General features: G+C 35.1%; 1 protein-coding gene across 1 annotated transcript; it reads right to left on the bottom strand.

Moving 5' to 3' along the window:
- Positions 1-331: 331 nt before the first annotated feature.
- LOC139481724 (4-galactosyl-N-acetylglucosaminide 3-alpha-L-fucosyltransferase FUT5-like) lies at positions 332-12,474 on the bottom strand. The gene is made up of 2 exons (XM_071265212.1): positions 12,402-12,474; positions 332-1,776 (listed from the first exon to the last, which is right to left on the bottom strand). Exons 1-2 carry the CDS (start codon positions 12,403-12,405, stop codon positions 671-673), a joined length of 1,110 nt encoding a protein of 369 aa, XP_071121313.1. The 5' UTR covers positions 12,406-12,474; the 3' UTR covers positions 332-670.
- Positions 12,475-13,162: the final 688 nt, after the last annotated feature.

Below are 13,162 nucleotides of genomic sequence, written 5' to 3'. Positions count from 1 at the left end.
AGCTGTACAAAGACTGCGTATGAGAGTTATTTCCCCTCCTCTATTTGACATATTTAAGTGGTAGATTAATGTATAGCATGAATGGTAAGTGATAGAGATCTTAGGTATATTGATTTGAGATCATGTGTTCACAAAAATGAAATTGAGGTCAAAGGTCAAGGTCATATTTAAAATTTTGACTTTTTCTTGTTTTATGATCTCCTCTGTAACTTTTAAAGATATATATAAAAGAACTAGTTTGCCTGATCGGGATGAAAAATATGAAATATTTAGTCTTCTGAAGCAACCCATCATTGTCAATTACATCTAATAGGATTGATTGTCCTCGAAATGATTAAATACATCTTTTAATTGCGAAAGAAAATTTACACACAAGAAATAAAAGTGGCGGAGGAAGAAAAAAAGACCATAATCAGAACAAAATCAATAGGTCCTTCCACAGAAAAGAGACAAGACCTAATAATCCGAACAATCGTGACATATTAGTTTGAATAAAAGGCCGACTTCCCGGGTAATGAGATGTTTTTCTTCTATGCAATTGTTGTTTTTAAATACATTGACGACGTGTGTCTACTACAATATGAATCATAAACTATTTTGTATATCTTTTGAAAAGTCTTCAATCAGTTTTTGTTTATTAATTATTTATTTTCAATAGAGTATATTATCATTAAGTTATATCAACAGGACTGGTGCATTTTTTCTTCAACGCCCATTGGGTTACATTTACAGTACCTTTTCTTTTGTTATCACTATTCAATAATTTACACAATGCGCATGCTCCCTCTTCTATTACATGCGAGTCGAGGATCGAATAGGTCGTATACCTGTCTTTAGCTTGAAGATAGGATAAATATTTGGTTTTATTCAGTGCTACATCCCTGAGATAAAGAGCTAATACTTTTGTAGAATTAAAATCCGAGGTAGAAATAAAGGTATCATTTGGTAAAATATCCTTAATATTAGGAGCTCCCCTTATTACAGGAACTATATTGAAATCGTCCTTGTACAATTTGAATGCCTTTTCTGTTACATAATCTTCACACAAAGAATTTTCGAATGAAAGATAGAATTTATAGTGTCTACTTAATTCTTTCATGCAGTTATCGCCCGTTCTGGTGCACGGTTTTCCACAGTTTCCAAATATGTCTACATTGATATATTTCTTCATCATTTGCACGTACCTCGTCCTTTTTGAATGTGCAAGACAATTACTAACTATCCAAGCCACGTCCTTTGATTTCTTTTTAAAGATATCTGTGTAATTCTTTTTTAGAGGCGTTAATCTTTTAGACAATTTTGCATAGGGGGTAAATATGTCCGAATCTTTTCGATAGCTCATTGTCCAGTTGAATGCATCATTCCACGGTTGGTTTCTATTGACCTTGCGCATGTGTACTGGAGACTCTAACGTCATGTATATCCACATTTGATTTTCAGTTCTAAATGGCGGATATGTTTTCAGATCAGCCTGATGAAATAACAAAACATCGCTTTTATTTATCAAACTCTTGTCAAATAATATATCACAATTTTTGAATACACAATTTTTCAATCCTTTCTGAGGTTTAATCATATCGTTTCGAGCCCAAAATGGTGGTGCATACCAAAGTAATAAATAATTGCTTTTATTTTCACTCCTTGGTATCACTTGTTGAAATATTGGTGTCTTAAGTACTACTAGAATGGCATCGTCTACTACGGCACGTAAAATCCAAAATGTTGCAAAGATACAAAAAATATATCTTTTTTGAAAAAGACTTGCACAATTGCAATCTGAAAGAAAATATATAATATAATCAGAAACAGCACAATCAAGTAAATCAAAATAAATTATTCCAAATAAAAATATTTCAGTCTGCAAATACATTCTGCATTTTCATGTGAAACTAGAATGTTGAACCATATACGCACAGGCTCTTGCATCAGATCCCCCCCCCCCCTAATATACCTTAATATTATGGTATATAGGATAAACAATTCTGAGACAATTGCAGTGGCGGATCTAGAAATTTTCATAAATGGGGGCCCACTGACTGCCTAAGAGGGGGCCCGCTCCCGTCACGCTTCAGTGATTCCCTATATAATCAACCAAATTTGTTTCTCATATATATCATATACTTTATAAGATATCCTATATACTTTATAAGACACCTCACATAGTTCATAAAATATTTCATATGGTTTAAAATATAAGATATCTCAAAAAACTATATAAGATATCTTTATAAATTATATGAGGTATTTCATAAACTACATAAGATATATCTTATAAATTATATAAAATATCTTGTATAGTTTATCTTGCTTGGCCAAGTACTAGGATGTGCTACCACAAAGAAGGTAACGTGTAGAAAAAATTTATAAATTCCAGAATCAAAAGTCGGTAATATTAAAATAGGCTATTGGTTGAGAAAAATCCGGTGAAAATATAAAATTTAATTTACTTATTTCGTAATATTTTTGCTTCAATACTGCCATGTGACAACCATGTGACTTCAAACTCGGTACAATAAAGAGTACAAAGTCGAGTCAATATTGAACTTAACTAAACTAATAATAAAAACACACCAAATAATCGGTAAAATAGATTAAGTTTTCTCGTTTGAATTGTTTTACATTGTCATTTCAGGGCCTTTTATAGCTGACTATGCTCATTGTTGAAGGCCGTACGGTGACCTACGGTATAGTTGTTAATTTCTGTGTCATGTTGGTCTCTTGTGAAGAGTTGTCTCATCAGTTTGCCATCATGCCACATCTTATTTTTTTTATATTATAAATTGATTTCAAATAAATTTTAGAATATTTTTGTTTTTCTCTTTGAGAATATTAAAAGAAAATAGGCACAGTACGTTTTTTCCGGCTAAAATACAAAATAGCAAAATTCCATGTAGGTTCCTTCTGAAAATGTACTATTTCAGAATTACCTCCCCTGAAAATGCCCTTTTAAAAACATTAAAAATCAAGCAAAAATAATCTACACTAATTAAAATTATTAATATTTATAAGTTATAATCTTATAACTTTGTTATCTTAAATGAGCATTCATATTAGTTATCTGCATTATTGTATCAAATTTTGTTAATTTGATTAAACATTTGGACCTTAGGTTCTCTGTTTTTTACACTCCAAGATGGCGAAAGAGGTAAATAATCAGTCCATAAGATATTTAGGTAAATACTTTTCCCAGCGAATATAGAGGAAAATAGTCAGTCCCTAAGATATGCCATACAATTATACTTTCCCCAGCGAATAAAAGGCAAATAATCAGTCCCTAATATATATGCCATACAATTATACTTTCCCCAGCGAATAAAAGGCAAATAATCAGTCCCTTTAAGATATGCCATACAATTATACTTGCCCCAGCGAATTTAGAGGGAAATATTCAGTCTCTAAGATATAAAGCAGGAAAATACTTTCCCCATCGAATATAGAGGTTACCTGTAATAGCCAGTCCGTTTCACTGAGAATATACAGGTATGTATCATATGTCCCTTAGTTTTGCGGTTAAGACAAATTCAGAAAGAATTTACAAGGATATATTTTCTCCCGAGAATAAAGAGTGAAATACTCAGTCCCTTAAATTTATGAAGGGAAATCCAGTTACTTTTTCCTCAGAAAAAAGACATAAATAGTGCTGAGGTGAACAGGTCAATACTTTTCCATTAGAATGAAGATACTTTATCAGTTCCTCTCAACAGATAAATATCATTTTAAACTTGATGCAGTGGCGAAATCTATATCATATTCGTTGTATACGGAAATTTGTAATGTATTAGTATACCTATAAAAGATTTACAACTAAAACTTTTTATGGTACAAGTGTCTCCTATATTGACGGTATAAGCGTCTCCTATATTGACGGTATAAGTGTCTCCTATATTGACGGTATAAGTGTCTCCTATATTGACGGTATAAGTGTCTCCTATATTGACATATTCTTCTGAGATTTGGGGTTTGAAAATAAAAACTTTTTAGAGATTGAGTTGTCAAGAACCATACTCGACATCATGCGAACTGGTTAATGGCTTGCCGAGGACGTCAACCTTCAGTGAAGGGGGAAACAGACCGGAATGACGTGGAAGTCATTTTCCTACATCGGGGAGAATGTAGCAGAGTGATTTTTATGATCATTTTATATATTGTAAAAATCATCTATTTAATTACATATTTTGAATATTGTATATTCAGTTTAAATTATTACTTGCAAACCTTACTTTTATGTATAGTAATATTCACGTTATTTTATGAATATTCATTAGGGATTTACTTGAATCATTGTATTTGATTGGCTGTTAATATTTCGCGGTCAAGTTTAATTTCCTTTGTTTTGTATCTGTACTTTTTTTTCCACGGGACGATAGCCATGACAGTTGAAGCTTTCGCCAAAGAAATGTGCATTCTTCAAAGACAAAGTTAAGTACATCGGTCACATTGTCTCTAAAGATGGTATTTCACCTGATCCAGATAAATTAGAGAAAGTTATCAACTGGCCTCGACCAACAACGCCAGAAGAGGTACGTCGCTTCCTTGGTTTTGTCGGCTATTACCGCAAGTTTGTCAAAGATTTCTCCAAGATAGCAAGACCGCTCACAGACTTGATGCCTGCACCAAAGAAGTATAGTAAACGAAAACTTAAGAAGCCAACAGTTACATCATGGGTTTGGGACAAGCCACAAGAAGATGCCTTCCAGAAGCTCAAAAGTCAACTTGCGATGCCACCTGTTCTTGGTTATCCACGTTACAAGGAACCTTTTGAACTACATACAGACGCATCTATGCTTGGTCTTGGATCAATACTTTACCAATCACAAGAAGGAAAGAAAAGAGCCATAGCTTATGCCAGCAGAGGACTTAGCAAGACTGAGAGGAACTACCCAGTCCACAAGTTAGAATTCCTTGCTCTGAAATGGTCAGTAACAGAGAAGTTTCATGATTACCTTTATGGCAACACATTTACCGTGGTTACAGACAACAACCCACTTACTTACGTCTTAACAACAGCAAAGCTAGACGCCACTGGTCATCGTTGGATAGCTAGTTTGTCATCTTACAACTTTAACATCGTCTATCGACCTGGTGCCAACAACGCTGATGCAGATGCACTTTCCAGACTTCCAGAACTACTTGGTCGTACCAACACCTCCAACATTAGTACAGATTCTGTGAAAGCAATTTGTCAGTTACAGCATGCACAACCATATGTTCAGACGTTATCGATGACAACACCTAAAGCCACTGATGATCCATACTTACCATCACAACACCTAGTTAACATCAAGATGCAACAGAAGCAAGATACTTACCTTAAAGATTGGATATACTGGGTTGATGAACATCGAAAGCCACGAAAAGAACAGTTAGAACGTTCACCATGGAACACTTGGTTTATTAACAACTACGACAAATTGAAAATGGTTGATGGTGTACTCTACCGTATTATACACGATAACGGGGAACAACATAAACAACTTGTACTACCTGAAGTCTGCATTTCCAAAGTACTAACATCATTACATGATGAGATGGGACATCAAGGCAGAGACAAAACAGTATCATTGATTAGAGATCGTTTTGTTTGGTTTGGAATGAATAGAGATATTGACAACTGGATATCGAATTGCGACAGATGTATTCGACGAAAGCAACCTGCAAGTCACAGAGCACCACTCATTAGTATCGAGACAACACAACCACTGGAGTTAGTATGTATGGACTATCTCTCACTTGAAAGATCTACAGGTGGATTTGAGAACATACTTGTAATAACAGACCACTTCACTCGATATGCATTGGCAATACCAACAAGAAACCAGACAGCAAAAACAACTGCAGACGCATTCTTCAACAACTTTGTCGTCCACTATGGTTTGCCAGAAAGAATTCACTCCGATCAAGGTGCCAACTTTGGATCCAAAATAATTAAGGAATTATGCAACATCACTGGTATGACTAAGTCAAGAACAACACCGTATCATCCAATGGGTAATGGCATCACTGAACGTTTCAACAGGACATTACTTGGTATGCTTGGAACATTAGAGAACGTCCAGAAGAAAGATTGGAAGTCGCATGTTGCTGGTCTTGTTCATGCTTATAATTGCACTCGTCAAACATCAACTGGATTCTCACCTTACTTCCTGATGTTCGGAAGACAACCAAAGTTACCTATCGACATCGCTTTTGGAATTGGAGATGAAGCTGAACCCATTACTACAACTAAGTATGCAGAAGAAATGCAAGAAAGACTTCGTAAGGCATATGACACAGCAACAAGAAACATCTTTGCTGCCCAGAAACGACAGAAGACACACTACGACCAAAAAGTAAAAGGAGCTGTGCTGAAACCGGGAGATAGAGTTTTAGTCAAGACTCTAGCTTTTGATGGAAAACACAAGTTAGCAGATAGGTGGGAAGATGACCCGTACTGTATAATTAGTCAGCCTAATTGTGGAATACCAGTATACGTGGTTCAGAAAGAAAATAAAGAAGGAAGAAAGAGGACTCTACATAGAAATCTGTTCTTGCCTATTGGAGATCTGCCCAAAGATAATATTGAGAAAGAAAAGAAACGTCCTGCGCCCAGGCAAAGAAGAAAGAAGCAGCCCGAGGAACCGACGAAATCTGAAGGGAACAGTGAGAACAGGACCACTGATGAAGTATCAGATGAGGAGTCGGAGCAGGAGTATGGATATATGATACTTGAACAGGATACACAGGACAACACTAACAGTGATGTACCAGTTGTGGACCTACAAGAAGAAGGAACTCTTGGTTTCACTGGTGACGGCCATGATGGAGCTGAGAGTAGTGATCAGCAGGGAACTGGTTTAGGAGGGGACGCTCTTCCTGTGGACATTATTACAGCTGCAGAACCAAACCCTGTGAGTGATGAGGAACCTGAAGAAGCGACTGCTCAGACTACTGAAGAAAACACTTCTATTGATCGAGATGAGAGTGCGCCAACAGACTTATCACATGAAGAGGCAGATGAACCCACCATAGCTCCGGAACAACAACAAAGAAGAAGACGTATATTACCGACACCACCACGAGACCCACCAGTAGCAACTAGACCTCAGAGAGAAAGGAAACCACCGAAATACCTGGAGGACTATGTTGTATCCAAGCAGGCTACTACTATTCAACAGCCTGATTGGTTAATGAGGATTCACTGGTTGGAGTCTGAAGCAAGAAAAGGAAGATTTAAAGGTTTAGAGATTGAGTTGTCAAGAACCATACTCGACATCATGCGAACTGGTTAATGGCTTGCCGAGGACGTCAACCTTCAGTGAAGGGGGAAACAGACCGGAATGACGTGGAAGTCATTTTCCTACATCGGGGAGAATGTAGCAGAGTGATTTTTATGATCATTTTATATATTGTAAAAATCATCTATTTAATTACATATTTTGAATATTGTATATTCAGTTTAAATTATTACTTGCAAACCTTACTTTTATGTATAGTAATATTCACGTTATTTTATGAATATTCATTAGGGATTTACTTGAATCATTGTATTTGATTGGCTGTTAATATTTCGCGGTCAAGTTTAATTTCCTTTGTTTTGTATCTGTACTTTTTTTTCCACGGGACGATAGCCATGACAGTTGAAGCTTTCGCCAAAGAAATGTGCATTCTTCAAAGACAAAGTTAAGTACATCGGTCACATTGTCTCTAAAGATGGTATTTCACCTGATCCAGATAAATTAGAGAAAGTTATCAACTGGCCTCGACCAACAACGCCAGAAGAGGTACGTCGCTTCCTTGGTTTTGTCGGCTATTACCGCAAGTTTGTCAAAGATTTCTCCAAGATAGCAAGACCGCTCACAGACTTGATGCCTGCACCAAAGAAGTATAGTAAACGAAAACTTAAGAAGCCAACAGTTACATCATGGGTTTGGGACAAGCCACAAGAAGATGCCTTCCAGAAGCTCAAAAGTCAACTTGCGATGCCACCTGTTCTTGGTTATCCACGTTACAAGGAACCTTTTGAACTACATACAGACGCATCTATGCTTGGTCTTGGATCAATACTTTACCAATCACAAGAAGGAAAGAAAAGAGCCATAGCTTATGCCAGCAGAGGACTTAGCAAGACTGAGAGGAACTACCCAGTCCACAAGTTAGAATTCCTTGCTCTGAAATGGTCAGTAACAGAGAAGTTTCATGATTACCTTTATGGCAACACATTTACCGTGGTTACAGACAACAACCCACTTACTTACGTCTTAACAACAGCAAAGCTAGACGCCACTGGTCATCGTTGGATAGCTAGTTTGTCATCTTACAACTTTAACATCGTCTATCGACCTGGTGCCAACAACGCTGATGCAGATGCACTTTCCAGACTTCCAGAACTACTTGGTCGTACCAACACCTCCAACATTAGTACAGATTCTGTGAAAGCAATTTGTCAGTTACAGCATGCACAACCATATGTTCAGACGTTATCGATGACAACACCTAAAGCCACTGATGATCCATACTTACCATCACAACACCTAGTTAACATCAAGATGCAACAGAAGCAAGATACTTACCTTAAAGATTGGATATACTGGGTTGATGAACATCGAAAGCCACGAAAAGAACAGTTAGAACGTTCACCATATATGACCAAAGATTATAAAATCATATACTTATAACTTAATAAAATACTATCGATTACATCTCGTGTACTTGTGTTACATACATGCGATATGAGGAGAACGTTACAAAACAAATAGAAACTTTACTAGAATATCATTTACGTAAAAAATATAAATAATGTTAATAAAGAAGTAACTTACAGTATTCTACAATAATGTTGTCCAAAATATATAAGGTTTACAGGTAAACTATGTGGTCAAGATAAACAGACATAAATTCAATGGACTGTCATGGCTATCGTCCCGTGGAAAAGTACAGGTACAAAACAAAGGAAATTAAACTTGACCGCGAAATATAAACAGCCAATCAGATACAATGATTCAAGTAAATCCCTAATGAATATTCATAAAATAACGTGAATATTACTATACATAAAAGTAAGGTTTGCAAGTAATAATTTAAACTGAATATACAATATTCAAAATATGTAATTAAGCTTTTATAATTAATATAGTAATTAAATAGATGATTTTTACAATATACAAAATGATCATAAAAATCACTCTGCTACATTCTCCCCGCTGTAGGAAAATGACTTCCACGGCATTCTCGTCTGTTTCCCCCTTCACGTCCTTTTTAAAGTCATAAATTGATAAAGATAATAACTATCTTATTTTGATATGCAGATTAGGTTAGTTATGAATTTAATATTTGTACTGCAGGTATATTCCATATTGATGACCCACCATGTCGGCATCAACCTGATGTGATTGTACTTTTATTGTATTCAAGCCTTCACAAATACCTGTGAGGTAGGTTTTGTTATGTTGAATCTATGTGCGTTTTGCTTATTGTATTGTCTGCTTTAGAAAGTGCTTTATGCTTTGTTTGCACGTATGTTCTTGCTTTGCATGTATATGTTATTTTTAAATATGCTTATTTAAATTTGGTATTTAACAGTTCATTTCATTACTGTTATAATGTATTACTAATGCATCGACATATGCATTATGATTAGATTTGGTATTTAGATGTATTCATGAGACAATAGAATTGGAGATCACTATTTCCGACTGAATGAAATTATATAGTATTCTTTTATTATTTAAATGCTTGGAAAAGTAAACAGTTTCCTTGTTCATAATTGTTAACATAATGTTTTAAACCTTTTATATAGTTACTTAATTATATTACATCCATTAATATAATGTATTGTTATTACAGGGTGTTTATTTTGGATAACAATATATAACGAAATAAAGAATCCATAACTATATATTGTCTTGGTGTATTAATTTGCCACGAAACAAGACTACATGGCGCCCACGTAGAAACGTCCTGCGCCCAGGCAAAGAAGAAAGAAGCAGCCCGAGGAACCGACGAAATCTGAAGGGAACAGTGAGAACAGGACCACTGATGAAGTATCAGATGAGGAGTCGGAGCAGGAGTATGGATATTATATACTTGATCAGGATACACAGGACAACACTAACAGTGATGTACCAGTTGTGGACCTACAAGAAGAAGGAACTCTTGGTTTCACTGGTGACGGCCATGATGGAGCTGAGAGTAGTGATCAGCAGGGAACTGGTTTAGGAGTGGACGCTCTTCCTGTGGACATTAATACAGCTGCAGAACCAAACCCTGTGAGTGATGAGGAACCTGAAGAAGCGACTGCTCAGACTACTGAAGAAAACACTTCTATTGATCGAGATGAGAGTGCGCCAACAGACTTATCACATGAAGAGGCAGATGAACCCACCATAGCTCCGGAACAACAACCACGAATTCGAAGGAGACGTATACTACCGACACCACCACGAGACCCACCAGTAGCAACTAGACCTCAGAGAGAAAGGAAACCACCGAAATACCTGGATGACTATGTTTTATCCAAGCAGGCTACTACTATCCAACAGCCGGATTGGTTAATGAGGATTCACTGGTTGGAGTCTGAAGCAAGAAAAGGAAGATTTAAAGGCTTAGAGATGGAGTTGTCAAGAACCATCCTTGACATCATGCGAACTGGTTAATGGCTTGCCGAGGACGTCAACCTTCAGTGAAGGGGGAAACAGACGAGAATGCCGTGGAAGTCATTTTCCTACAGCGGGGAGAATGTAGCAGAGTGATTTTTATGATCATTTTGTATATTGTAAAAATCATCTATTTAATTACTATATTAATTATAAAAGCTTAATTACATATTTTGAATATTGTATATTCAGTTTAAATTATTACTTGCAAACCTTACTTTTATGTATAGTAATATTCACGTTATTTTATGAATATTCATTAGGGATTTACTTGAATCATTGTATCTGATTGGCTGTTTATATTTCGCGGTCAAGTTTAATTTCCTTTGTTTTGTACCTGTACTTTTCCACGGGACGATAGCCATGACAGTCCATTGAATTTATGTCTGTTTATCTTGACCACATAGTTTACCTGTAAACCTTATATATTTTGGACAACATTATTGTAGAATACTGACTCCATGTAATGTAATTATGTAAAGCACATGATTGTGTGATGTTTATATGATGTGCCGTTAATCGTATCAGTACAACTCACTCCACAAGTGACTTGTTATTTACATACTGGTACAATAAAGCATCAGAACCTTTAGCTCTTGTTGGTGTTATTCATTAACGCATAGAAAACCACCTACTACATATGCATATGGCGAACTTGGGTGATACCCTTTAGAAATACATATAAAATCTTAGAATACTGTGTTTCGTGAAGAAAAAAAAGCTAGTCGGAAATGCAGAGATGTTGTCTTGTAAAATGTACAAATTACTTTTCAAATTATGTGAAAATGGCAATAGAAACATGCTTTTGGTAAATTATATTAAATCCGTATATATATGTCTTGCATTTTGATTTTAGTTGTAAACTCTGTCATATCTTTTCATTATTCGCTTTATTCTGACCTGCCTTTTTAAAAATTTAATCTTGATTTTTTTTTAATATAAATTGTCATCATGGAGTGCCCTTATTTTAGTGGGGAATATGTCACATTCTGCCTTTTTCTATATTAAATCTCCTGACCTGCCCTTATTTTAGGAGGAAAAGTGTCTCATCCAACCTTTATTTTACTCAAATCTCCTGACCTGCATTTTTTTTTTACAAATTTCAAACTTACCCCCCCCCCCCCCCTCCCCCCCAAAAAAAATCAAATGGTAGCTCCCTAAGACAAGAGGTTGCACGATCAAATTATACAAAAGACAACAGACTGGAAGAGTTCACTTTTATATTATGTAAGTATAAGCTAATTCTGCAAAATTGAGAACAAGCAATTTTACATTTCCAATAGAGACGGGATGTTGAGCTGATATACTAAGGGGGAAGGGATGAGACGGGATGTTGGGCTGATATATATATACTAAGGAATAAAGGGATGAAACAGATCGTGCATTCGTATACAAGTAGTCGGGAATGAAATAAATTTTATTTTCTGTTGTGATGAATTGAAAGAAATCCGAACTAAATATATAAAATAAAATAAAATGTTTGCTGCATCTCTGGAGTACGACTCTTAAATACTTTTTTATTTAACAAATAATACCTGTATTACTTTATTTCAATAGTTTATTTTATAATGTAATGTAAAATTTAGTATGTTGTGTCAATTAATGAATTATATATGTTATGTGTATATGCCCCCCTGGGGACCTAATTTGGAAAAATTTAATTTTTCTTATCTTATCTTATAGCGGGTTACTTTGTCAATGTAATTTTAGGTTAATGAGTTAAAAATGAATAAATTGTTGAAAATAGGACAGTACATAAGTTTTACTTACCCATGATTTCTCCACAAGGCTAATAAAAGCTATAGAACAACACTATAATAACACGTGCTGGTGACGTAAGAACCGAATCGAGTGCACCAAAAAAATAAATAGTTAAAGACTAAGTATGAATTTTTGTACTATCTTTAACTTGAAAATATACGTCATTGTAATTCACAGTTTTACAATTAGTTAACGGTAATTTATCTATCATATATGTTTAAAATTTCAAAAACTTGATTTTATTTATATTTTTTTATGTTAGATAAATTCTACTCATTTTGTCATTTTTAAGGTTTATGTACCCTTCTGTAGCCATTTTTGTACGAATTTTTCAAACCTCAATTGTATCAAAACTAAAGATATAATAAATAATAGAGATAGGCCATTTAGTACATGTTCCAAGGGGAAACTTGATGCAAAGCATTATTTTTCACTGTTTCATTGCATTTGATAGAAAAAGAGGATTTTGTGGCAAATAAATCAAGATTTTTATAGGCTGTGGATTTTCTATAAAAATCTTGATTTATTTGCCACAAAGTCCTCTTTTTCTATTAAATGCAATGGAACAGTAAAAAATAATGCTTTGCATCAAGTTTCCCCTTGGAATATGTACAAAATGGCCTATCTCTATTATTCATTATATCTGTAGTTTTGATACAATTGAAGTTTGAAAAGTTCGTACAAAAATGGCTACAGAAGGGTACATAAACCTTAACACAGGCACTTTACTTCTCGCACAAACAAATTAAGCTACAATGAGACAAGGGCCT

This window comes from Mytilus edulis, chromosome 7 (genome assembly GCF_963676685.1).
Source record: "Mytilus edulis chromosome 7, xbMytEdul2.2, whole genome shotgun sequence".
NCBI lineage: Eukaryota > Metazoa > Mollusca > Bivalvia > Mytilida > Mytilidae > Mytilus > Mytilus edulis.
The sequence above is the reverse complement of the archived record's forward strand: the minus strand, read 5'-3'. Positions and strand labels throughout refer to the sequence as shown.